The following is a 23,646-nucleotide window of genomic DNA, read 5'->3' as shown; positions in this document are numbered from 1 at the left end:
CACTGGGGAACCCTGTACGCCAGATAACCTTTATACTCACATTTGACGCGCTCACATTTAAAAGGCGGACACGGCTCAGAGAATCTTGCGGCTCTCATGGCGTATACATTACAGCTTGCTTCTATTTTAGCCTTTAAATGGATTCACCTAAAGGCTTAATACAGTCTACCAATTATACGGTTATATCACTATCCAACAATTGTTTTGCTGTTTTAGCCTCCTATTCTAATTTATAGGAAAAAATGGTTAACTTCTCATCGTAGACAGCTTGGATTTTCCGCTGTTGAATTAATTTTTTTATTACAGCTATTTTTATAGCGCATTTACATATTTGTACATTCACATCAGTCTCTGCCCTCCAGGAGCTTACAACCTAAAGTCTCAAATTCATATTCATTAGACATTAGATGTTTCGTTTTGGATAGATTCGTTATGTTACTAATTTAGTTTCGTTATGCAATTTGTTTAGACCCCTTTTACACTGGAGGCGTTTTTCAGGCGCTTTAGCGTTAAAAATAGCGCCTGTAAAGCGACTGAAAAAAGCCTCAGCTGCAATCCCAGTGTGAAAGCCCGAGGGCTTTCACACTGGGGCGCTGCGCTGGCAGGACGTCAAAAAAAGTCCTGCAAGCAGCTTCTTTGCAGCGCTGTAGGAGTGGTGAATACACCGCTCCTAAAGTGCCCCTGCCCATTGAAATCAATGGGCAGCACTGCTGAACTGCCAGCAAAGCGCCACTACAGCGGTTTTAACCCTTTTTCATCCGCTAGCGGGGGTTAAACGCGTCCCGCTAGTGGCTTAAAAGCGCTGCAAAAATTACGGTAAAGCCGCACTTTACTGCCGACGCCCGGATGCTGGCAGTGTGAAAGTACCCTTAGTTTCATTTTCGTTAAATGTCGTTTTGTTTATTAATTATCGACCAATTCGAATTTAGTGAGGAAAAATAGCTGGTTGTGAAGCAACGGCTGGAAAGCTGGCCGCCCGCGTCCGATGAGGAGTCAGCTGGCTTCCCCGCTGAACGATGACTGTAAAGAAAAGAATGCTGGCATTGCCCAGCATTAGAAAAATGTTTTAAAAAAAACGTTGTGGGGTCCCCCCCCCCAAGTCCATACCAGGCCCTTCGGGTCTGGTATGGATTTTAAGGGGAACCCCATGTTAAAAATAAAACTGCGTGGGGTCCCCCCAAAATCCATAACAGACACTTATCTGAGCATGCAGCCTGGTAAGTCGTGAAGGGGGGGGGGGAGCCAGCTCCCTCCCCCCTCAAGAACCATACCAGGCCACATGCCCTTAACATGGGGGGTGGGTGCTTAGGGGCGGGGGCTCTGCCCCAACAGTGATAACCTCCCACTGGTAATACAGGCCCAAGCTTGGTAATACTAAGTCAACACAAACTGTTGAATTGCCTTATATTAGTGCCTTCAAGAACTGGCATAATCCATTACTGCTTTCCTATATACAATGTAGAAGATAATTAATAACAATCTGCATGTGGTCTCTCCCTGACTTGGGCCTAGGGCCTATTTACAGTGCCTTGCAAAAGTATTTACCCCCCTTGGCATATTTCGTGTTTTGTTGTCTCATAACCTGGAATTAACATGGTTTTTTTGAGGATTTGCATAATTTAATTTACAGAACATGCCCACAACTTTGAAGATTTTTTTTTTATTATTATTGTGAAGCAAACAACAAATAGGACAAAATAACAGAAAAAGTCAATGTGCATAACTATTCACCCCCCTAAAGTCAATACTTTGTAGAGCCACCTTTTGCGGCTATCACAGCTTCAAGTCGCTTTGGATGAGTCTCTTTGAGCTTGCCACATCTTACCACTGGGATTTTTGCCCATTCCTCTTTGCAAAACTGCTCCAGCTCCTTCAAGTTGGATGGTTTGCTCTTGTGAACAGTAATCTTTAAGTCTGACCACAGATTTTCTATTGGATTGAGGTCTGGGCTTTGACTAGGCCATTCCAACACATTTACATGTTTCCCCTTAAACCACTCAAGTGTTCCTTTAGCAGTGTGTTTGGGGTCATTGTTCTGCTGGAAGGTGAACCTCCGTCCTAGCCTCAAATCACACACAGAGTGGTACAGGTTTTGCTCAAGAATATCCCTGTATTTAGCACCATCCAACTTTCCCTCAACTCTGACCAGTTTCCCAGTCCCGACTGCTGAAAAAAATCCCCACAGCATGAGGCTGCCACCACCATGTTTCACGGTGGGGATGGTGTTCTTTGGGTGATGTGATGTGTTGGGTTTGCGCCAGACATAGCATTTTCTTTGATGGCCAAAAAGTTCAATTTTAGTCTCATCAGACCAGAGCACCTTCCTCCATACATTTTGGGAGTCTCCCACACGCCTTTTCGCAAACTCAAAACGTGCCATTTTGTTTTTTGCTGAAGGTAATGGCTTTCTTCTGGCCACTCTGCCATAAAGCCCAACTCTATGGAGCGTATGGCTTATTGTCCTCCAATGTACAGATACTCCAATCTCTGCTGTGGAACTCTGCAGCTCCTCCAGGGTTACCTTAGGTCTCTGTACTGCCTCTCTGATTAATGCCCTCCTTGCCCGGTCCATGAGTTTTGGTGTGCGGCCGTCTCTTGGCAGGTTTGCTGTTGTGCCATGTTCTTTCCATGTGGTTATGATAGATTTGATAGTGCGCCTAGGAATCATCAAAGATTTGGCTATTTTTTATATAACCGAACCCTGACTTGTACTTCTCAACAACATTGTCCCTTACTTGTTTGGAGAGTTCCTTGGTCTTCATGGCAGTGTTTGGTTAGTGGTGCCGCTTGCTTAGGTGTTGCAGCCTCTGGGGCCTTTCAGAAAGTTGTGTATATGTAATGACAGATCATGTGACACTTAGATGGCACACAGGTGGACATCATTTCACTAATTATGTGACCTCTGAAGGTAATTGGTTGCACCAGAGCTTTTTATGGGCTTCACAACAAAGGGGGTGAATACATACGCACATGGCAATTATCAGTTTTTTTATTTCTGAAAAATAGTTTTATGTATATATTTTTCTAATTTTGCTTCACCAACTGACTATTGTGTTCTGACCCATCACATATAATTCAGATTAAAAAAACACATTGAACTAAAAGCTGTAATGTAACAAAATAGGTAAAAAGCCAAGGGGGGTGAATACTTTTGCAAGCCACTGTACATGCTGGAGCAAGGAGAATGTAAGAAATGCATCTTCTTCTGCAACCCTAGACTTACAGTATGGAGCATTTTTTAGTCTTTGTAGTATAGGGGGCGCCACTACACGGGTATTTTGTTCCTGTGCCCTGAGTTTTTACATCCTTTTTTTCAGCACCACATTAAATAAGCCCATTAAAGGTTCTATACTCAGTAACAATACTCACATAGCAGATACAATCCAATTGGACTGGTAAACCATTTCTTTATTGATGTGTGTAGCTTACTGCACTGCATATAATCTGTCTTATATGGCAATGTCATGCATACATTGGGGCATCTCCATTGCACTTTATAGATATTGCCAGTTATTTTCCATGAGTTAATCCGAGCTGCTGAATTCCCTTGACTTCCTCTGTTTATGAATTGTCTTGGCAAAGAGCTAATATTACCAAAATAAGCATTAGCGCATTATTATTTATTTTCTGAAAATGGTGTTACTCTGCCCTCTAGTGGTAATATTCCATATTTCCTGTCAGTTTGTACTGTCTGGATGAATTTACTGAAATCCAATTATACAAATATACAAAGACAAATATGCCAATCTCAAGATAATTAGAGATCTATTTTTTTCTATTAGGACATAAGTATGTATTACATTCTGCAAAGCACAGTCCAGAAAATTTGCCAATGAACATAAAATGATTTCCACCCAATCTAGCCATAATCAGAACAGACAATAATCACAGCTCTGTCTGTATGTACTTTATAATTTCTGGAAACATCCTCTGGCTGTCCTGTGTTGAGGGAGGGGTAAATCAGCTGGGTGGTATTTTTTTGGGTGCCATCATTTTTTCTGGGATAATCCAATCTCTAAGGTATATACACTATATTGCCAAAAGTATTGGGACGCCTGCCTTTACACGCACATAAACTTTAATGACATCCCAGTCTTAGTCCATAGGGATCAATATTGAGTTGGCCCACCCTTTGCAGCTATAACAGCTTCAACTCTTCTGGGAAGGTTTAGGAGTGTGTCTATGGGAATGTTTGACCATTCTTCCAGAAGCGCATTTGTGAGGTCAGGCACTGATGTTGGACAAGAAGGCCTGGCCCACAGTCTCCGCTCTAATTCATCCCAAAGATGTTCTGTCGGGTTGAGGTCAGAGTCTTGAACTCAACCCGATAGAACACCTTTGAGATGAATTGGAGTGGAGACTGCGAGCCAGGCCTTCTCATTCCAAATGCACTTCTGGAAGAATGGTCAAACATTCCCATAGACACACTCCTAAACCTTGTTGACAGTCTTCTCAGAATGCTTGAAGCTGTTATAGCTACAAAGGGTGGGCCAACTCAATATTGAACCCTACAGACTAAGACTGGGATGCCAGTAAAGTTTATGTGTGTGTAAAGGCAGGCGTCCCAATACTTTTAGCAATATAGTGTATGTTAAAAAAAAGTGGCCACTGGTGGTGTACCGTTGAATTTTGTATGGATAGTATTTTATAATTTCAAGGAGCATATAATGGAACTCCCACATGTCTTTGTATCCCTCTTCTGCTTTCCACAGGGGTCTGAGTATTGACAAAAAGCCAGAGCTCCAGAGAGTGTTGGAGAATCGACGGAGAGACAAGATCGTCCAGCAGAAGAAAGAGGAAGAGGAGATTAAGAAGATGCAATCTCCCTTTGAACAAGAGTTGCTAAAAAGACAGCAGAGACTGGAACAGGTGAGCACACAGATTTTTGTCTGCATGTAAATGTCAGGGCTAGGGTACCCAGGTGTTCATATTGACTTGTATGGAGCATGGGCATACAGTATAAAGCTAAGCATTAGGCATTATACTGTATGTCTGCTTGTGCTTTGGCTATGGAGGTAAGTGGAGCAGACACAGACACAGGCCTCCTGGCACAGGCTTATCAGAAGGGAAAACAAAAGTCATTGGACAGGTTTCTGCTACTAATTCATGGTGTCTGGTGTTGCCCCATAGACCTTAGATCATTTCCCAAACTGACCAAAAACAGGCACATCAGGGAGCTGCAAACTAAATTCTGAGAGCACATTTAGGCACTTCTAGGCTTTAGGTAGGTAACCTTTGCGGGATTAAGGCCCCTTTCACACTGGGGCGGTAGGGGGCGTCGGCGGTAAAACAGCGCTATTTTTAGCGCTGTTTTACTGCGGTATTCGGCAACTAGCGGTGCGGTTTTAACCCCCCGCTGGCGGCCGAAAAAGGGTTAAAACCCCTCGTATAGCGCGGCTATAGCCGCGGTATTACCGCGGCATAGCCGCGCTGTCCCATTGATTTCAATGGGCAGGAGCGGTTTAGGAGCGGTGAATACACCGCTCCTTCACCGCTTCAAAGATGCAGCTGACAGGAGATTTTTTCTTCTCCTGCCAGCGCATCGCTTCAGTGTGAGAGCCCTTGGGCTTTCACACTGAACAAACAGCGGAGGCTGTTTAGGGGCGGTTTGCAGGCGCTATTTTTAGCGCAATAACGCCTGCAAACCGCCCCAGTGTGAAAGGGGCCTAAGAGTTAATAGCTAATTTTAGGAGTATTGAACACTTGTGTCAAAACTGAAAATGATTTACACACATGAGAGCATAGCCAATCGGCTCTGTATTTTAGTTTATTATCTGGACATTGCAGTGGCTTGCCAATGTACCCCTTTCCAATATGTTTGTATTCTGGTGATCCTGGAACACGTCTGCTGGTAATGTTGGAACACCCTCCTTACAGACTACCACACACAGAAAACTTGATGTAAGAAAAAAAATAAAAAATTCTCACAGCCTCCAAACATTGGGAGGTCTGATTGTAATTAGTGTTTAAGGAAGCAGAGTGTTTACTGAATATTGTTAGTAGATTACTAAATTTTTTCTTGTGCTGCCTGGAATTGCTTAGGGTTAGGTTAAGGATTAACCACTTCAGCCCCAGAAGAATTTACCCCCTTCCTGACCAGAGCATTTTTGCGATTCGGCACTGCGTCGCTTTAACTGACAATTGCACGGTCGTGCGACGTTGCACCCAAACAAAATTGACGTTCTTTTTTTCCCACAAACAGAGCTTTCTTTTGGTGGTATTTGATTACCTCTGCGGTTTTTATTTTTTGCACTATAAACAAAAAAATAGCGACAATTTTGAAAAAAAAACACATTTGTTTTTACTTTTTGTTATAATAAAGATCCCCCAAAAATATATAAAACTATTTTTTTCCTCATTTTAGGCCGATATGTATTCTTCTACATATTTTTGGTAAAAAAAAAAATCGCAATAAGCGCATATTGATTGGTTTGTGCAAAAGTTATAGCGCCTACAAAATAGGGCATAGTTTTATGGCATTTTTATTTTTTTTATTTTTTTTTTTACTAGTAATAGCAGCGATCTGCAATTTTTATCGGGACTGCGACATTATGGCGGACACGTCGGACAATTTTGACACATTTTTGGGACCATTGGCATTTTTACAACGATCAGTGCTATAAAAATGCATTGATTACTGTAAAAATGTCACTGGCAGTGAAGGGGTTAACCACTAAGGGGCAATCAAGGGGTTAATGTGTTCCCTATTGTGTGTTCTAACTGAAGGGGGGAGTGGACTGTGTAGGGAAAGAGATAGATCGCTGTTCATACTCTGTATGAACAGCGATCTATCTGCCACTTCTCCCCTCAGAGAACCGGAAACTGTGTGTACACACACAGATCCAGTTCTCCATGTGCCCCAAGCGATAGCGGGAGCCCGGCGGTGATCGCAACCACCAGGCACTCGGAATCACCAGGCACTCGCAACGGCTCCATGGGCGCGCGCCCTCTAGTGGCCACAGGGCGAGAGACAACGTTACATAACGTCGTTTCGCCCAGCCGTGCCATTCTGCCGCAGTACAACTGCAGCGGATGGTCGGCAAGTGGTTAATTTTATGTTCATTGTTTTGATGATGCTATCTATCCATCTTATTTTCTGTTGTCCTCTTTTCCTTTTTCCTTTTATGTATCCCAGCATCAGGGTCTTTTCCAATGAGTCCTCTCTTCGCATTAGGTAGCAAAAGTATTTGAGTTTCAGCTTTAGGATCTGTCCTTCCAGTGAATATTCAGGGTTGATTTCCTTCAAGATTGACTGGTTTTATCTTCCAAAGTCCAAGGGACTTTCAAGAGTCTTCTCCAACACCATAGTTGAAAAGCATCAATTCTTCGGCGTTTAGCCTTTCTTATGGTTCAACTTTCACAGCCATAGCTTACTACTGGGAAGACCATAGCTTTGGATATACGGCACTTTGTTGGTAGGGTGATGTCTCTGCTTTTTATAATGTTGTCTAGATTTGTCATTGCTTTCCTCCTAAGAAGCAAGCGTCTCTTAATTTCATGACTACAGTTACTGTCTGCCGTGATCTTGGAGCCTAGAAAGAAAAAATCTGTCACTGTTTCCATTTCTTCTCCCTCCATTTGCCAAGGAGTGATGGGACCAGTTTCTTAAAGCGGTTGTATACCCATTTTTTTTACTTTGACCCCCTGTAAGCCTATAATAAGGCTTACCTGTAGGTAAAAAGAATATCTCCTAAACCTGTTTAGCCACTTCAGCCCCAGAAGGATTTACCCCCTTAACCACTTCAGCCTCGGAAGGATTTACCCCCTTCCTGGCCAGAGCACTTTTTACAGTTTGGCACTGCGTCGCTTTAACTGCTAATTGTGCGGTCATGCAATGCTGTACCCAAACGAAATTTGCGTCCCTTTCTTCCCACAAATAGAGCTTTCTTTTGATGGTATTTGATCACCTCTGCGGCTTTTAATTTTTGTGCTATAAATGGAAAAAGACCAAAAATTTTGAAAAAAAATGATATTTTCTACTTTTTGTTATAAAAAAAATCCAATAAACTCAATTTTAGTCATACATTTAGGCCAAAATTTATTCAGCCACATGTCTTTGGTAAAAAAAATGTCAATAAGCGTATATTTATTGGTTTGCGCAAAAGTTATAGCGCCTACAAACTAGGGTACATTTTCTGGAATTTACACAGCTTTTAGTTTATGGCTGCCTATGTCATTGAGGTGCTAAAATGGCAGGGCAGTACGAACCCCCCCCCCCCCAATGACCCCATTTTGGAAAGAAGACACCCCAAGGAAATTGCTGAGAGGCATGTTGAGCCCAATGAATATTATTTTTTTTTGTCCCAAGTGATTGAATAATGACAAATAAAAAAAAAATTACAAAAAGTTGTCACTAAATGATATATTGCTCACACAGGCCATGGGCATATGTGGAATTGCACCCCAAAATACATTCAGCTGCTTCTCCTGAGTACGGGGATACCACATGTGTGGGACTTTTTGGGAGCCTAGCCGCGTACCGGGCCCCGAAAACCAATCACCGCCTTCAGGATTTCTAAGGGCGTAAATTTTTTATTTCACTCCTCACTACCTATCACAGTTTTGAAGGCCATAAAATGCCCAGATGGCACAAACCCCCCCCAAATGACCCCATTTTGGAAAGTAGACACCCCAAGCTATTTGCTGAGGGGCTTGTTGAGTCCATGGAATATTTTATATTTTGACACAAGTTGCGGGAAAGTGACAAATTTTTTTTTTTTGCACAAAGTTGTCACTAAATGATATATTTCTCACACAAGCCATTGGCATATGTGGAATTGCACCCCAAAATACATTTAGCTACTTCTCCTGAGTATGGGGATACCACATGTGTGGGACTTTTTGGGAGCCTAGCCACGTACAGGGCCCCGAAAACCAATCACCGCCTTCAGGATTTCTAAGGGTGTAAATTTTTGATTTCACTCTTCACTGCCTATCACAGTTTCGGAGGCCATGGAATGTCCAGGTGGCACAAAACCCCCCCAAATGACCCCATTTTGGAAAGTAGACACCCCAAGCTATTTGCTGAGAGACATGGTGAGTATTTTGCAGCTCTCATTTGTTTTTGAAAATGAAGAAAGACAAGAAAAAACATTTTTTTTTTCTTTTTTCAATTTTCAAAACTTTGTGACAAAAAGTGAGGTCTGCAAAATACTCACTATACCTCTCAGCAAACAGCTACTTTCCAAAATGGGGTCATTTGGGGGGGGGGGGGGTTTGTGCCACCTGGGCATTTCCTCCCACTGCTTGTAAAAGCAGTCTAGAGGCTAATTAGCCGCTAGGATTGCTTTTACATGAAAGCCGACCGCTGGCTGAAAAGAATGATACCAAGATGATACCTAAACCTACAGGCATCATTCTGGTATAACCACTCAAATTCGTGAATGGCGTACCTGAAGACAAAAAAAGGTTAACAATAAAACACAGTAAACTGTAAAGTATAAAAAATTGCATACCTGAAAAGCAAACATGATAAAACATAATAACAATAAAACATTGCAGAATAGAATACAGTAAAAAAGAGCAGAACAATAGAGAGAGAATAGAGAGAGAGAGAACAATAAAACGACAACTATTTTTTTTTTTTGTTTATTGATTTTTTTTTTTACACTTTTTTTGTAACTAACTTTTATAACTGTAACCGGTTCCAGGTTCGGGTCTCTCAAAATGCGATGGCATCTTGGGAGACCCTGTGAAAGTGTGCCTAGTCTGTGCAATGCTGTACCCTACGCTAATACTCAACTAGTGTATGGTAGCCTTCAAGACATTCACCAATGCAAAGACCAGGATTGTCAGGACAGGAGGGACAATAATAGCGGGTGTCACGCCTATATCCGCGCTTGCTGCAGACACAACATCTTTTTTGGGGGGGTTCCTTGGGTAGGGGTACTCGGGAGGACATAAAAATGCCTCTCATGCAGCTGACTGCATTTGGTTGGGGATGTGAATGGGGGAAGTACGGGCGCTGCAGAAGTGGTGGGTTCCCAATTAGGATTGGAAAATGCAGCAGGAAGGGCATTATGGGAACGACGGGCCTGTGTTTGTCTTCTTCTTGGTGGCAGCGGGACACTACTTGTGCTTGCCACCTCACCAGCTTGAACTACACTTATAGGACTCGCCACGTCACCAAGTGTTACTGCAGTGCTGGTTTGACTATGACCGGGGTGTACTAGGCCGCTGGTGCTTGCCAGTTCCCCAAAACGCTACCAAAAAAACTGTTAGCGATCGCAGGGATCAGGCCTGACTCTGCGAACGCTGCAGTTATGCGTTTAGTGTTTTGTAAGTGACAGTGATCGATCGATACTGCACTTGGGTGGGCTGGGCCGGGCGGAGGGGCAAAACGCAGGTGCTAGCAGGTGTCTGGGCTGATTCCACTAACACTGCGTTTTTGGGAACCCTAAACTGCTGGGGATGCTAGTATAGATCTGATCGGATCAGATATTGATCCGATCAGATACTATACCACTAAGGGAGGTGTACGGTGCGTGCGTGGGCGTTAGCGGTACTGGCGCTAACCTGACGCTGCCTGGGGCTGGTGCTTGCCAGTTCACCAAAACGCTACCAAAAAAACTGTTAACGATCGCAGGGATCAGGCCTGACTCTGCGAACGCTGCAGTTATGTGTTTAGTGTTTTGTAAGTGACAGTGATCGATCGATACTGCACTTGGGTGGGCTGGGCCGGGCGGAGGGGCAAAACGCAGGTGCTAGCAGGTATCTGGGCTGATCCCGCTAACACTGCGTTTTTGGGAACCCTAAACTGCTGGGGACACTAGTATAGATCTGATCGGATCAGATATTGATCCGTTCAGATACTATACCACTAAGGGAGGTGTACGCTGCATGCGTGGGTGTTAGCGGTACTGGCGCTAATCTGACGCTGCCTGGGGCGACTCATATTACCACCGGGCGATCAGGGGGCTAAACCTTTATTCGGTAATAAACGGCGGGTGCCCTGACACTATAAAAAATAAAACGAACTAACCAGCTTCACCCGTAACGGTTATACGGTGATCAGTGGTGAAAGGGTTAACTAGGGGGGCAATCAAGGGGTTAAAACCTTTATTAGGTAGTATATGGGGGTCCCTGTCGCTATAAAATGCTGACAGCGAACCTAAATATTTACCTCCCTAACTAGCGTCACCAGTGACACTAATACAGCGATCAGAAAAACGATCGCTTAGTGACACTGGCGACGGGGGGTGATCAAGGGGTTAAAACTTTATTAGGGGGGGTTAGGGGGGTACCCTAGACCTAAAGGGGGCTAACACTAACTGCCCTAACACACTAACTGTCACAAACTGACACCATGCAGTAATCAGAAAAAAAAAAAAAAAAACTGCTTGGTGTCAGTGTGACGGGGGGGGGGGGGGGGGTGTTTTGTGTGCCTGGCATGTTCTACTGTGTGTGTGTGTGTTTTACACTCACAGTGATGTCTTCTCTCCTCGGCGCCGGAACGGAAAATACCGAGCCGAGGAGAGATGACATCATTTCCTTTGCTGCTGTTTAGCATACAAAAGCATAGGAATGATTCGATTGGCCGGTGGCGATCGCGAGGGGGGGCCACGAATAGATGGCCTCCCCCTCACCTCCGATCGCCGCTGGATAAAAGCCGACAGCCTCGGGCACCGTGGGAGGCAGATCACGTACAGGTACATGATTCTGCCTGCCCATGCCATTCTGCCGACGTATATCGTCGTGAGGCGGTCGGCAAGTGGTTAGGAGATATTCCCCTTGCATGCAGCCGCTTCAGCGGCACATGCGCTCTTTATTTCCCGGGTTGAAAGGTCTGGCAGACGCCGCACCTTGCCGGAAAGAGGTCTCCCGCGCGCATGCACGGGGGTGACGACATCACGGCTCCGGCCACTCAGCCATGAGCCGCGATACCCGGAAGAAACGCCGAGGGAAAGTGTCAGCTCCCTCAGCGTGGACCGAGATCACCTGCTGACGCCTCGTACTAAGGTAAGTATTTCATAATGAGCTAGTATGCGGTGCATACTAGCTCATTATGCCTTTTGTCTTACAAAAATCTGCGGGTTTACTACCACTTTAATGTTCAATTTCAGGACAACTTTTGTGCTCTCTTCTATCACCTTTGTTAAGAGACTCTTTAGTTCTTCTTCACTTGCTGCCATTAGTGTGGTATTGTCTGCATATCTCAGGTTGATGATATTTCTCCTCCATCTTAATTCCGGCTTGTGATTCGTTCCTGGCATTTTACATGATGTACTCTGCATATAAGTTAAATAAGTAGGGTGACAATATACATCCTTGCCGCACTCCTTTCTCAATTTTGAACCAGTTGTCCATGTCCTGTTCTAACTGTTGCTTCTTGACTTGCATACAGGTTTTTCAGAAGACAGGTGGGGGGGTCTGGTATTTCCAATTATTTCAGTATTTGCCACATCTTGTTGTGATCCAAATAATTAAAGGCTTTACTGGAGGTTTAGTTCTGTTGTGCAAAGTTTTGAAATTATGTGCTGGAAGCTTCTTGGATGCAGATTATGTCTTACAGCATTAGAAACATGAAACAGGAAGCAGGAGCATACAACTACATACACTGAGAGAGGCAACACTTCCTCTGATTATATCGCCACAGATACACACTACAGTGCCACCTGCTGTGGTACTTCCAACACCCCTTCTCAACAGCATGTGCTTTGTCAAATTATATTTAGCTTCTTCTGGACACAACGATGACGTTCCTTCGACAAAGGCTTGGTGAGTGCATCAGCAGTCATCTCCTCTGATGGCAGTATTGAATGTCAATAACACCTTGTTCTTGATTGTCCCACGGTAGGGGATACTTGACGTTGGCGAGTTTGGTTCTAGGATTGATTCTTGTCTTCAAAAGTGGCAATTGGTTTTGATATGTCTATCCCGATGTCCACAATCCAATCCAGGACGAATCCATATCGCTTTTTGACAAGCGCGTGCTGCTGCAATATACTCTGCTTCAGTTGAAGATAGAGCGACAGTTGCTTGCTTTCGACTAGACCAACTTATGGTTCCTTCCCCATACTGGAAGATGAATCCACTTGTGAATTTGCGGTCTGTGTAGTCCCCAGCCCAGTCAGCATCCACATTTCTGACCAGTGTTGGATTTGATGTTGCTGGTAACCGTAACTTCATCTGAATTGTTCCTTTGAGGTACTGTATCACACTTTTTACTGTGTTCCAGTCACGCTGACAGGAGCTGAGACTTTCCTGCATAGTATGCCCAGTGCTGCGGCTATGTCTGGTCTTGTCACAGTGGCAACATATAGCAGCCTACCGATTTCTCTGCAATATGTGTCATTGTTGGGTAGCAAGTTGTCTGCTTTATTGCTCTTTAGACTGATTCCATAGGAGTTTTCACTTCATTTGCATCTTGCATAAGGAATTGTTTCAAGATTTGGGAGATTTTCCAAAATTGGTTGAGAAGACAACTTCCATCTTCTTCTCTCTATTTCGATTCCCAAATAGTAGCTAATGTTCCCTAGCTCTTTGATTTCAAAATTTTCTTTCAGCTTGTGAACTGATTGTAATCCCCTTCTTGTTCAAAACAGGTTATAATGTCATCAACATAGATAAGAATGTATATCCATCTGTCTTCTTGATTCCTGGAGTAGAGACAAGGGTCTGCTTTACTTCTTGAGAATCCCTCTATAGTAAGTCACTTTCACATTCCACATCATTGCAGATTGCTTAAGACCGTAGATGCTCTTCTGAAGTTTACACACAAGGTTGTCTCCTTGCTCAAACTCTGGTGGTTGCTGCTTCCTTAATGTCTCCATATAGGAAAGAAGTTTTAACATCTAGGTGTTTCACTTGCATGCCCTTCCCGGCTGCAACGCTAAGAAGCTCTCTGATAGTGGAGTGTTTTACATCGGGAGCGAATGTTTCATCGTAATCTTCACCGAATTTCTGAGAGTAACCCTTGGCAACTTGTCTGGTTTTGTATTTGCGGATATGCCCTTCTGCCTCCGACTTTACTTTGAAAGTCCACTTACTTCCTATAGTTTTGCAATTAGGAGGGAGCTCTGTGAGTGTCAGGGTTTTATTTTCTTGAAGTGACTTTTTAATTCTTCTTCTACCACCTTTCTCCATTTATTGGCTTCGGCAGTTTTTCTATGTCTTCCCAGGATGTTGGTTCAAGCATGCTGTGTGTTTTGACAATGTATGACAGCTTGTGGGATGGTATTCCCTTTGTAGTCCAAGTGGATCTTCTGATTTCAGGCAGTTCAGCAGGATTTGGTGGGGAACTTGATTTTAGACATTGTGAGTTCCACCTTTTGTTCGGACTCCTGCACAGGTTCGCTTTGGTCAACCTTTTCTTCTGGTTTGCTTGGCATATTTACTTCACAGCTTTCAGAGATCTATGTTAATGGTGATGTGCTCTCATCAAAATAAACAATACGGCTTATTGTCACTCTGTCAGTCTTTGGGTGTATAATTCTGTAACCCTTAGTTTCCTCACTGTAGCCTACAAAAATGCCCTCTAAGGCATTGTTCTCCAGCTTGGATCGCTTTTCACTTGGAATAGAGACATATGCTTTACAACCAAACACTCTGATGTGCCCTATGCTAGGCTTTGATCCATGCCAAATTTCGAATGGAGTACTTTTAATGGCTCTTGAGGGTAGTCTGTTCTGTAGGTAGGTTGCAGTCATGCCTGCTTCTCCCCAGGACTTGTGAGGTAGGTTGGCACCCGACAACATATACCTGGCCATTTCTATAAGAGTGTGATTTTTCCTTTCTGCTACACCGTTTTGTTCAGGAGTGTATGGTGCGGTTGTCTGGTGTACTTTTCCTTGTCTCTTCAGGTATGAGGCCACTTTGTTTATGTATTCTCCTCCATGGTCGGTGCATATTATTCCTGGTTTCCTTTGGAATTTGTTGCTAGACATGGCAACAAACTCTTGTAGTTTCTCTGATGTTTTATTCTTGTGTTTCATCAGATAAGTAGTTGTGTACCTGGAATAATCGTCAATGAAAATCTGTAGATAACTGTTCCCGCCTGACGTGGGAGTTTTCATTGGACCACTTATGTCGCTGTGTATGAGCTGCAGGGGGTGGGTGTTTTTTCTTTGAGATGCCTGTGGAAGGGGAGCATGTGTGGCTTTTGCTTCTACACAGCGCTTGCATTTCATGAGCACTTTGCAAGGCGCTATTGTTCAAATCTTCTGATAAACCTCTCTTTATAATGTCTTGTATATCTTCTTCTAGACTCCTGTGCCCCAGCCGCCTGTGCCATAAGTGAATACATTTGCTGTGTAGGTCATTAGAGACTACATTGGCTTGCTGGTCTGTGGTGATGAGCCTGTATAGGTGATGATCCAGTTTTCCTTTTGCGAGGAATCGCCTGTTATTGTGCATTCATCACCCTGGAACTTAACTGTGAGACCGTTGTTTGCAAGACTTTTCACTGATAGAAGGCTGCCTTCTAGTTCTGGAACATACAGCACTTTCTTTACACAGATACTCTGCTTGCCTCCTTGTGGTGTAATGCAGTTCAGGAAGCCCTGGCCTTTACCTTCTGATGCTTTTCCCATTTGCTAGGAAAACATCTTTTGCACTGTAATCAATGTTTGTGAAGAAGGTCTCATCGCTAGTCATGTAGCTTGTCGCACCTGAGTCTATGCACCAGCCACTTGGCTTGCCGCTTTGTTTCACTTTAAAAGTGCCACTCTGTGTCCTTTTTTATGTGACCAGTCTTTTTACAGCGAAAACAGGCTCTGCTTTCTTTGTTGTGCCTTTGTACATCTTAAGAGCTTTGTCATCACGGTGCGTATTTTCTTTCCTTCTGTCATTCATCGATTAATTTTCCTTTGACTTGTTCCAGTCACAACTCCTGCTCGTGTCTGGTTTCTAAAGCATTAATAATAGCAGTATATGTCTCTGGAAGGCTGCAGAGGCGCAGGGAAACAATATGGTTATCTTTGATGTCCTCTCTGATGGCACGCAGCTGCTCTATGATCTCTAGCATAGCATTCATGTGGACACACATTTGCTGGCCTTCTTCTAGTCTTATCTTATATAGCTTTCTTAGTAGAAATAACTTGCTGTTTAGACCTGAACGCTCATGCAGTTTTTGTAATGAAGTCCACATACCTTTGGCCGTTTTCTCTGCTCTTATGAGGATAAACTGGTCATCTCCCACTAATAAGCTTATAGTCACTTTTGCCTGCCTATCCTTCCTATCCCAGTCCTCTGTCTCTCCGTCTGTGGGTCTGTCTGTATTTAGCACTTGCCACGAGTCATCCTTGCCTAGAATAATTTCTAGTTGAAACTTCCACAGCTGGTAATTGGAATTGTTTGCTTTGCAATTGTAAAATTCACATCTGAACCACTTGCCATCTTTCAGCAGCTTGCATACAGTACTCTCCGATTTGCAGAATTCTTTCCAGTGCCTGAGAGCTGCTGGAGTGCCTGGGGTACTGCTGGGTGTCTGGGACCCATAACCTCTTGTGCAAAGTATTGAAATTATGCAGGAACCTACAACTACATATACTGAGAGAGACAACACTTCCTCTGATTATATCACCACAGATACACACTAGAGTGCCACCCGCTGGATAGATAGGTATAATGCATACAGTTTTGTCAGTTTATTAGCAGCCATGCTGTTATACTTCAAGTTCCTCTTTAAAATTATGTTTTTTCTTTTTTACTTTTTGTAGCTTGAAAAGGAACAACAAGAACAGAAGGAAGAAGGTCATGCCCCTGAATTTATAAAAGTGAAAGAGAATTTAAGGAGAACGGCCACACTACCCAGCGATGACCGAATGTTGTAACACCAGCAGGATTGAAGTTTTCTGTCAAGCTGAATTCATTGCAAAACCTGGGCATCTGTGTACTAGGCTGACATTGCAGACGTGTCTCTTCAAGGAATTCTCCCTAATCCTAACTGCAGTGCGCACCACAACTTCCTGTCCACAGAAGCGGCGTGCCGCTATATCTACAGCCACTTCAGTGTTGAATACATGATGCTTAGCCCTATCACCTGGGGGGAAAAAACGTTACATGACCGCACGTGGCTGTGAAGATTCGTGGCTAAGCTGATGTGTTGCCTACGCTTTCTGTGTGACATCACTTCTTCTGTAGGTTACCATGTGTATGTGCTGTACATCCAATCATACGTGGAGAAGGGACTGCCGGTACGGAGACTGGCAAACATCATGAATATAGTGGAGTTTGCTGCTTATATACTCTGCATGTTGTGTACAAGATGCAAGTGTTTTATAGCCATAGGTGACTGCCATATGAGGTGTTGTCACATGACCAATCAAGGCTTCTGTGCTGTATCGACCCCATAATGGGGGAAATGCTACATTCCAGTTGATGTAACCACCAGAACTTCAAGATCTTAGAAACAAGTGCATTCCATGGTACTGACCAGAGCAAGAGAGCATTTTTGTTTTCAACCACAAGGTGGAGCAGTGCAAACGCACAACACTTTTTCCAAACCTCCAAAGGAGTTTGGCAAACCCCTAATGAGTTATGGACCCCAGAGCCAGCGACTTGATGTTGCTGAAATTCATTTTGGGATTCACCTAGACACAACAAAAGTCTAAGGTGCTTTAGATGATATCTCAGGCATAGATAAAGGCCAGTGTGTGTTCAAGCCTTAATGATATACAGCTTATGAAATGAATGAATACCAGTAAAAGGAAAGGGATTATATTCTTCAATGCTATACGGTAGGGTAGGCTTAAATAACTATGTAATAATATAGGACTGTGCCCCTGAAGTATTGCACTTTTGTCACGGTAAACGTTGAAATATTGAGTTGTGTTGAGTACCGTAATGGTACTTCACGGAGACAGATAAACAGATATTTGCATATTTTGACATTTGGATGAAAAGCAACATGTGCATGAGAGAAACTGCACATCGGAATGCATGGCATTGCCTACGAAGTGCAAAACATCTAAGTGCTTGAACATCTGCCATGTCCATCCACAGCCTCAGGACCTTCCTGACGTAAGTGAAGAGTATCTGTTTTGCTGGATAAGCAGGCCAGTATCTCCTTAAGAGGCAGCTTGTCCAGAACAGGTCCTTCTTCCTCTAGCTCAGATTATCATTTTAGAACAGTTACCCCAATTCTGTAGGCTTGACAGTTGAGTTGACACCAAAAAGGGCTAAAAAGTAGTGACATTGTGCAAAGGCTTTCTTATAAGGGTGTCCCCAAGGGTCAATATACAGTAATCACTTTATTTACAAATTCATTTTTCAAAGCAATTTTTTTTTTTTTTTTTTTACACTTGAAAGTTTTTTCCACTTTTGCAGTCAAATTTGAGCAAATTACACTGTATGTTTGTTTTGGTGTTCCCATTCACACAGCATACCAAAAACTTAAACTTATATATATTTCTTACCTTTTAAATGTTTCTAAGGAGAAGGTGTCAAGGCTGATTCTAAGAATTGTTGGACACATGGGATAATTTACTAAAACTGGAGCATGCAAAATCTGGTGCAGCTTCCAAAGCTTGATTGAACAAGCTGAACTTGGAAGCTGAGAGGGAGACTGTGTAAAGATTTTTAAGCAAGTAAGCACTTAAAAAGGTAACCAGCATTTTTTAATTTTTTAAAAAGTAATTCTGTGTTAATGGGAACATGTAACAAATGAAAAGTAAGTTATCCAAATTTGGCTGCAAAAGTCCCCGTTACATCAGGGTCCACATAAGAGTCACCTTTACATCAGAGTTGCCCCATTAGATCAGGTTCCCCATCAGAGTACCCCGTTTATCAGGGTCTCCATCAAAGTCCCCCTAACATTATAGTCCCTATCAGAGTCGACCTTACATCAGGTTGAAGCAGAGACCATAGGCAGCCTCTGCTGACCTGAATCCTTAACCTGTGCACGTTTAGTACATGCCACTGCCCCTAGACGCGGACGGGATAAAATCTTAAAGCAGCCCAGATCTGGCCCATGGGCCATAGTTTGGAGACCCATGACCTATAAAATGAAATATAAGAAAGGGTAGAAATTAGGTGTTAGATACAAGTGGTGAAAAGGGCATTACTTGAACCTGCTGGCTTGGGTTCAGTAGCTCCACAAAGCAGAGTTCCCCCGTGGAAAACAGGGGTCACCCAGATTGAGTCATATAAAAGAATATGGGTAAGGTCATGATGAGCCTCAGAGACAGGCTGGGGTCAAAGCAGAATTTTGGATGATGTTGTGTCACCTTCCATGGGGCATCAAAGCGGAGTTGCCAACAGAAGCTCAAAAGCTAAAAAGACTTGTAATAAATTCCAAACTAGCATCCTAGATCAGCGTGGTCCAATAGTGATACTGCCAGCATTGGAAATACCCTCAAAAACCTCATCACGACTCGGTTTTCATCCACTGATCTCTTGAACATCGTGGTCCTATCATATTATAGTATATTCCTATGTACTAAAAATGAAACGTATATTTATTTTGGCATTACTGTAGTATCAGATATTTTTTATATAGCCTTCTAATGAAAATGCATTATAATATATAAATCATTGATATATTGTATGTTGAATACAGCACAAAGTATTTTTTAACAAAGCCAATCAGACCATTTGTATTGCTTGATTATGCTTGCGATGTTGCACTTTATCAGGTTTATTCAGTATTCAGTGCGGAAAGCTGGTCATGTGTAAATCAAAGCAAGCCAACCAGATACCAAATTTCTACAGTCATGTTAATGAAAGATGAATTTTGGTTGGCTAATATGCGTTGAAGCACTTTGCACATGGCTTGGTTGAATAAGCCTGTGTGTATATTTAAGATTTATCCCCTTTTTATCTCAATAATAACCTACAAAATAACCTACAAAGACTCACTTAATACATTATATTTCATCAACTGTAAAAATTAATTTGTATAGTAAAGGGCTTTCATTGATGAATGAATCTTTCATCCTAGCTTTTGACCTGTATAATGTATTACCTGTTGCACCTTCTACAGGTGACAGATGGTATAACATTCTGAGTTTTTAGAGGTATTTCATTTTTGCAGCAGAATTGTACTCTCTATATTGCTAAGAGTGTCTACAACTCATTTAAATAAAAGTCGAAACAAGGCACTGTCTATACCTTAAAAAAAAAAAAAATCAGTAGCATTATAATTGAACACATTGGCTTTGGTTCAGGAGCATCCCACAAAACAAGTACTGCTTAAGGAAGTGGAGAAAACCCAGAGCTGAGAGTTCACATGTACAGAGACCAAAGAAAGCACCAAACAAAGGTTCAAGAGTCCCAAACTTCTTTTGATATAATCATTCACAGTAGACGAACAGACAGAAGGCAGCCAACATGTTTCAGGGGTAAAACCAATTATCCCTTCTTCAGGGCTTGAGTCTTTTAAATCGTAAGACTCTTAAATTGGCATAATCGCTGGGTATGAATCCTGGCAGTATGAAAATTACAGGAAACCTTGGCTCTGTGCAGCATTGAGAAAAAAGTAATTATGCCAATTTAAGAGTCCTACACAATCAAGAAATTAACTGGAATGCTTAAAAAATGCTTGTTTAACCTCCCTGGCGGTATGATTATGTCAGATTTTTGATGCTCAAAGCGGTACATTGTTTTGCATGGAAATTTGGTGTTTTATATTGTAGGCCTGTAATAATAACTCAATTAAATCTGTCCAAACATGAGTCTAGTAGACATCCTGGGTATGACAAAGTTTGAAGCACAAAATCATAAATTATAATATAATAAATAACTATAATTAATTATAACAAATAATATAATAAAAAAAAAAATATTCAATAATGTAATCAAATCAAAAACACTGAAATTTGCTCAATTGCCGAATTGTCGCTGTCGTCGCTTTCAGTGTCTGATGACTAATATCACTACAAATCACTATCTCTCAATTCTGCAAGTGATTCTAATTTATTATCGCTGTTTTCTAGCTGGTCTAAAACCACTTTTGACGTAAAGGGACACTTTTTGGTTGCTATGGACAATCTCCAGTTTCCAGGCAGAAAGAACAGTATATATACCGTATATACTCCAGTATAAGTCGACCCAAATATAAGCCGAGGCACCTAATTTTACCACAAAAAAACTGGGAAAACATATTGACTCGAGTCTAAGCCTAGGGTGGGAAAATGCAGCAGCTACCGGTAAACAATGCCCATCTGCAGCCTCACTGTGCCCATCTGCAGCCTCACTGTGCCCAGTTGCAGCCGTACCTTTTATTAATAAAAACAGCGTGTGTCTCCCGCTGTGTAATGCATTCTGTTCAGCCGTCCATTGAAACAAAGCCCCGCCTCCTCCTCGTCTGTGATAGGCGGAACACTGATACAGTTTCCCAGCATCGTATCAGTGTTCCTCTATCACAGACGGACGAGGAGGAGGTGGGGCGGGCTTTGTTTCAATGGACGGCTGAACAGAATGCATTACACAGCGGGAGACACCGTTTATTACTAAAACAGCGTGTGTCTCCCACTGTGTAATGCATTCTGTTCAGCCGTCCATTAAACAAAGCCCGCTCCACCTCCTCCTCGTCCGTCTGTGATAGAGGAACACTGATACTATGCTGGGAAACTGTATCAGTGTTCTGCCTATCACATACGAGGAGGAGGTGGGCGGGCTTTGTTTCAATGGACGGCTGAACAGAATGCATTACACAGTGGGAGACACACGCTGTTTTAGTAATAAAAGGTACGGCTCACTCGAGTATAAGCCGTGGGGGAGTTTTTCAGCCTAAAAAAAAATGGGCTGAAAAACTCGGCTTATACTGAACAAACCACACTGAACAAACCACTAGGGACAAAAGGAATGTAAAAATAATTTGATACGGTAATGTAATCTGTAAGATTACAGTGTACTGTATGTGTTGTGTATTTTTAACTTTTTAAATTTGACGTCGGGCTCTGTTTCTGTGCGTCGCAACGCTCGCAGGGAACGGAGCTCGGCACTGTGATAGATCGAGCGGAGACACGGCTCGCACACACAGCGGGGAGACATCGCAGGATCCTGGAGACAAGGTAAGTTAAGCTGTACCTGGATCCTGCGATGCAATCCCGAATGTGGCTTGGGGTTATCGCTTTTGGTACTGAAAATTCACCCCGAGCCACTCTCGGGAATACCGCTAGGGAGGTTAAGCTAATTTTTTTTTTTAGGTATTTCCATTAAAATGTCCAAAGGAACAAAAACACGCAATACTACACCAGTAGTACAAGTTGCATATACAAAAAAAAAAAAAAACTCTAAATTGTTTGGGTATGTTTATGCTAGGTGTGAATGGGGGCTAAGGCATTAAAAAACTCTGACAGCCATGAGCATGACTCCCAGAGGCATGATGGGATTTGTAGTTTCACTGCAGCTGAAGTGCCAAGATTGCTTATCCCTGGACTAGATTTTTACTGCAGCTAAAATGTTACCACTCACAGATCAGTATGTCACCGTATAGTTGTTTAAAAAACATGGGGATTGATTTATAAAAACTGGAGAATTCTAAATTTGGTGTAGCAGGTCATGAAAGCCAATCGGCTTCTAAGTTCAGAAGTTCTGAAAGCTGATTGGTTTCTTTGCAGAGCTACACCAGATTTTACACTCTCCAGTTTTAGTATATTAACCTCATGGTGTATGTGTATGTTAAATTCCCCTATTATAGATATAGATTATATATATACTCATAGACATAAAGATAATGGTCTCATGAAATGCACAATTATGAGTTTAATGTTTTTTTTCCAGAAATTAACACAGCCATCAACCTTACAATTTGAGTGTCTGTTTTTCCATCTTCACATGTGGATTTCTTGTACCTGTTTAAGTATTAGATAACATTGTATTCCAGATACAATGTATTATGCTCATTAAAATCTTCATTTACTTAACATTCCACAGGAATACACAACCTTAATACAGATAAGTTGACGTGTTTTAGCCTTGGTAGGCTTTAGTCATATTACTAAAGGCTGAAATACTTCAAAATCACTGTATTAAAATGTTTGTTACCCCAGCATTTCATATTCCTGATATGTGCCTAATGTACCATATGCTTGTATGAAAAAGTATCCTGTTCTCTTTGTATTGCTTCTTTTGTGTGAAATCCCTAGTGTTCCTGCCAGGCCCTCTGCTTTCCTATTAAAAACTGACCACACTAGGCATGAGAGCACAGTGCAGTCAGTTCCCTAGTTGCGCTGGGAACTCAGCCTGCTCTCTTCCAATGATCAGACTTGTCTTGACACGACCCCCATGCCCTTCCCACCTCCTTGCACAGCCTTTCACTGGGAAGCTCAGTGTACTGTTATTTGCTGTTGCTTCTCCTCCCCCAGCGCTTATGCAGCTGAGAACCAAGGAATGTGATCACTTATAAAAAAGGGAAAAAAGGTATTTTTCATGTTTTTTCTATCTATACACAAATGTTTTGCCTTTCATTTCTATTTTAAACTGAATGGGTTGTTTTACAAGGTGCTTGTTTGCAATCACTTTAAGGTTGTGTGTTCCTTTGGAATTTTAAATAAATAACGATTTTAATGATCACAATAGGAAGTTGCGTATCCTCTATTTGAAATACTTTGAGACAGTTGTGTGGCTGTGGATCGGGCATCTGTTTGCTCAAAAGACTTTAATTGCAAGGGTTGCAGCACCTTACTTTTTGAAGTTATATTAGACACCATTACATAGTAATTTTTTTTTTAAAGCATGATTTCCTCAAAAGATTAAATTGTT

The 23,646-nt window shown here is 42.4% G+C and overlaps 1 protein-coding gene across 2 annotated transcripts in view; it reads left to right on the top strand.

The window, feature by feature from the left end:
• Nucleotides 1-22,799, top strand: part of FAM107A (family with sequence similarity 107 member A) — a 271,788-nt gene extending 248,989 nt beyond the window's left edge. For both annotated transcript variants that reach the window (XM_073592128.1, XM_073592129.1), the window contains 2 exons: nt 4,713-4,869; nt 16,659-22,799. In XM_073592128.1, the coding sequence (XP_073448229.1) occupies nt 4,713-4,869; nt 16,659-16,772 (271 nt within the window). In that variant the 3' untranslated portion in view covers nt 16,773-22,799. The remainder of the gene's footprint in view (nt 1-4,712; nt 4,870-16,658) is intronic.
• Nucleotides 22,800-23,646: the final 847 nt, after the last annotated feature.

Source organism: Aquarana catesbeiana, linkage group LG07 (genome assembly GCF_042186555.1).
Source record: "Aquarana catesbeiana isolate 2022-GZ linkage group LG07, ASM4218655v1, whole genome shotgun sequence".
Taxonomy (NCBI): domain Eukaryota; kingdom Metazoa; phylum Chordata; class Amphibia; order Anura; family Ranidae; genus Aquarana; species Aquarana catesbeiana.
Note: the sequence above shows the minus strand (reverse complement) of the source record. Positions and strands in the feature narration are given on the sequence as shown.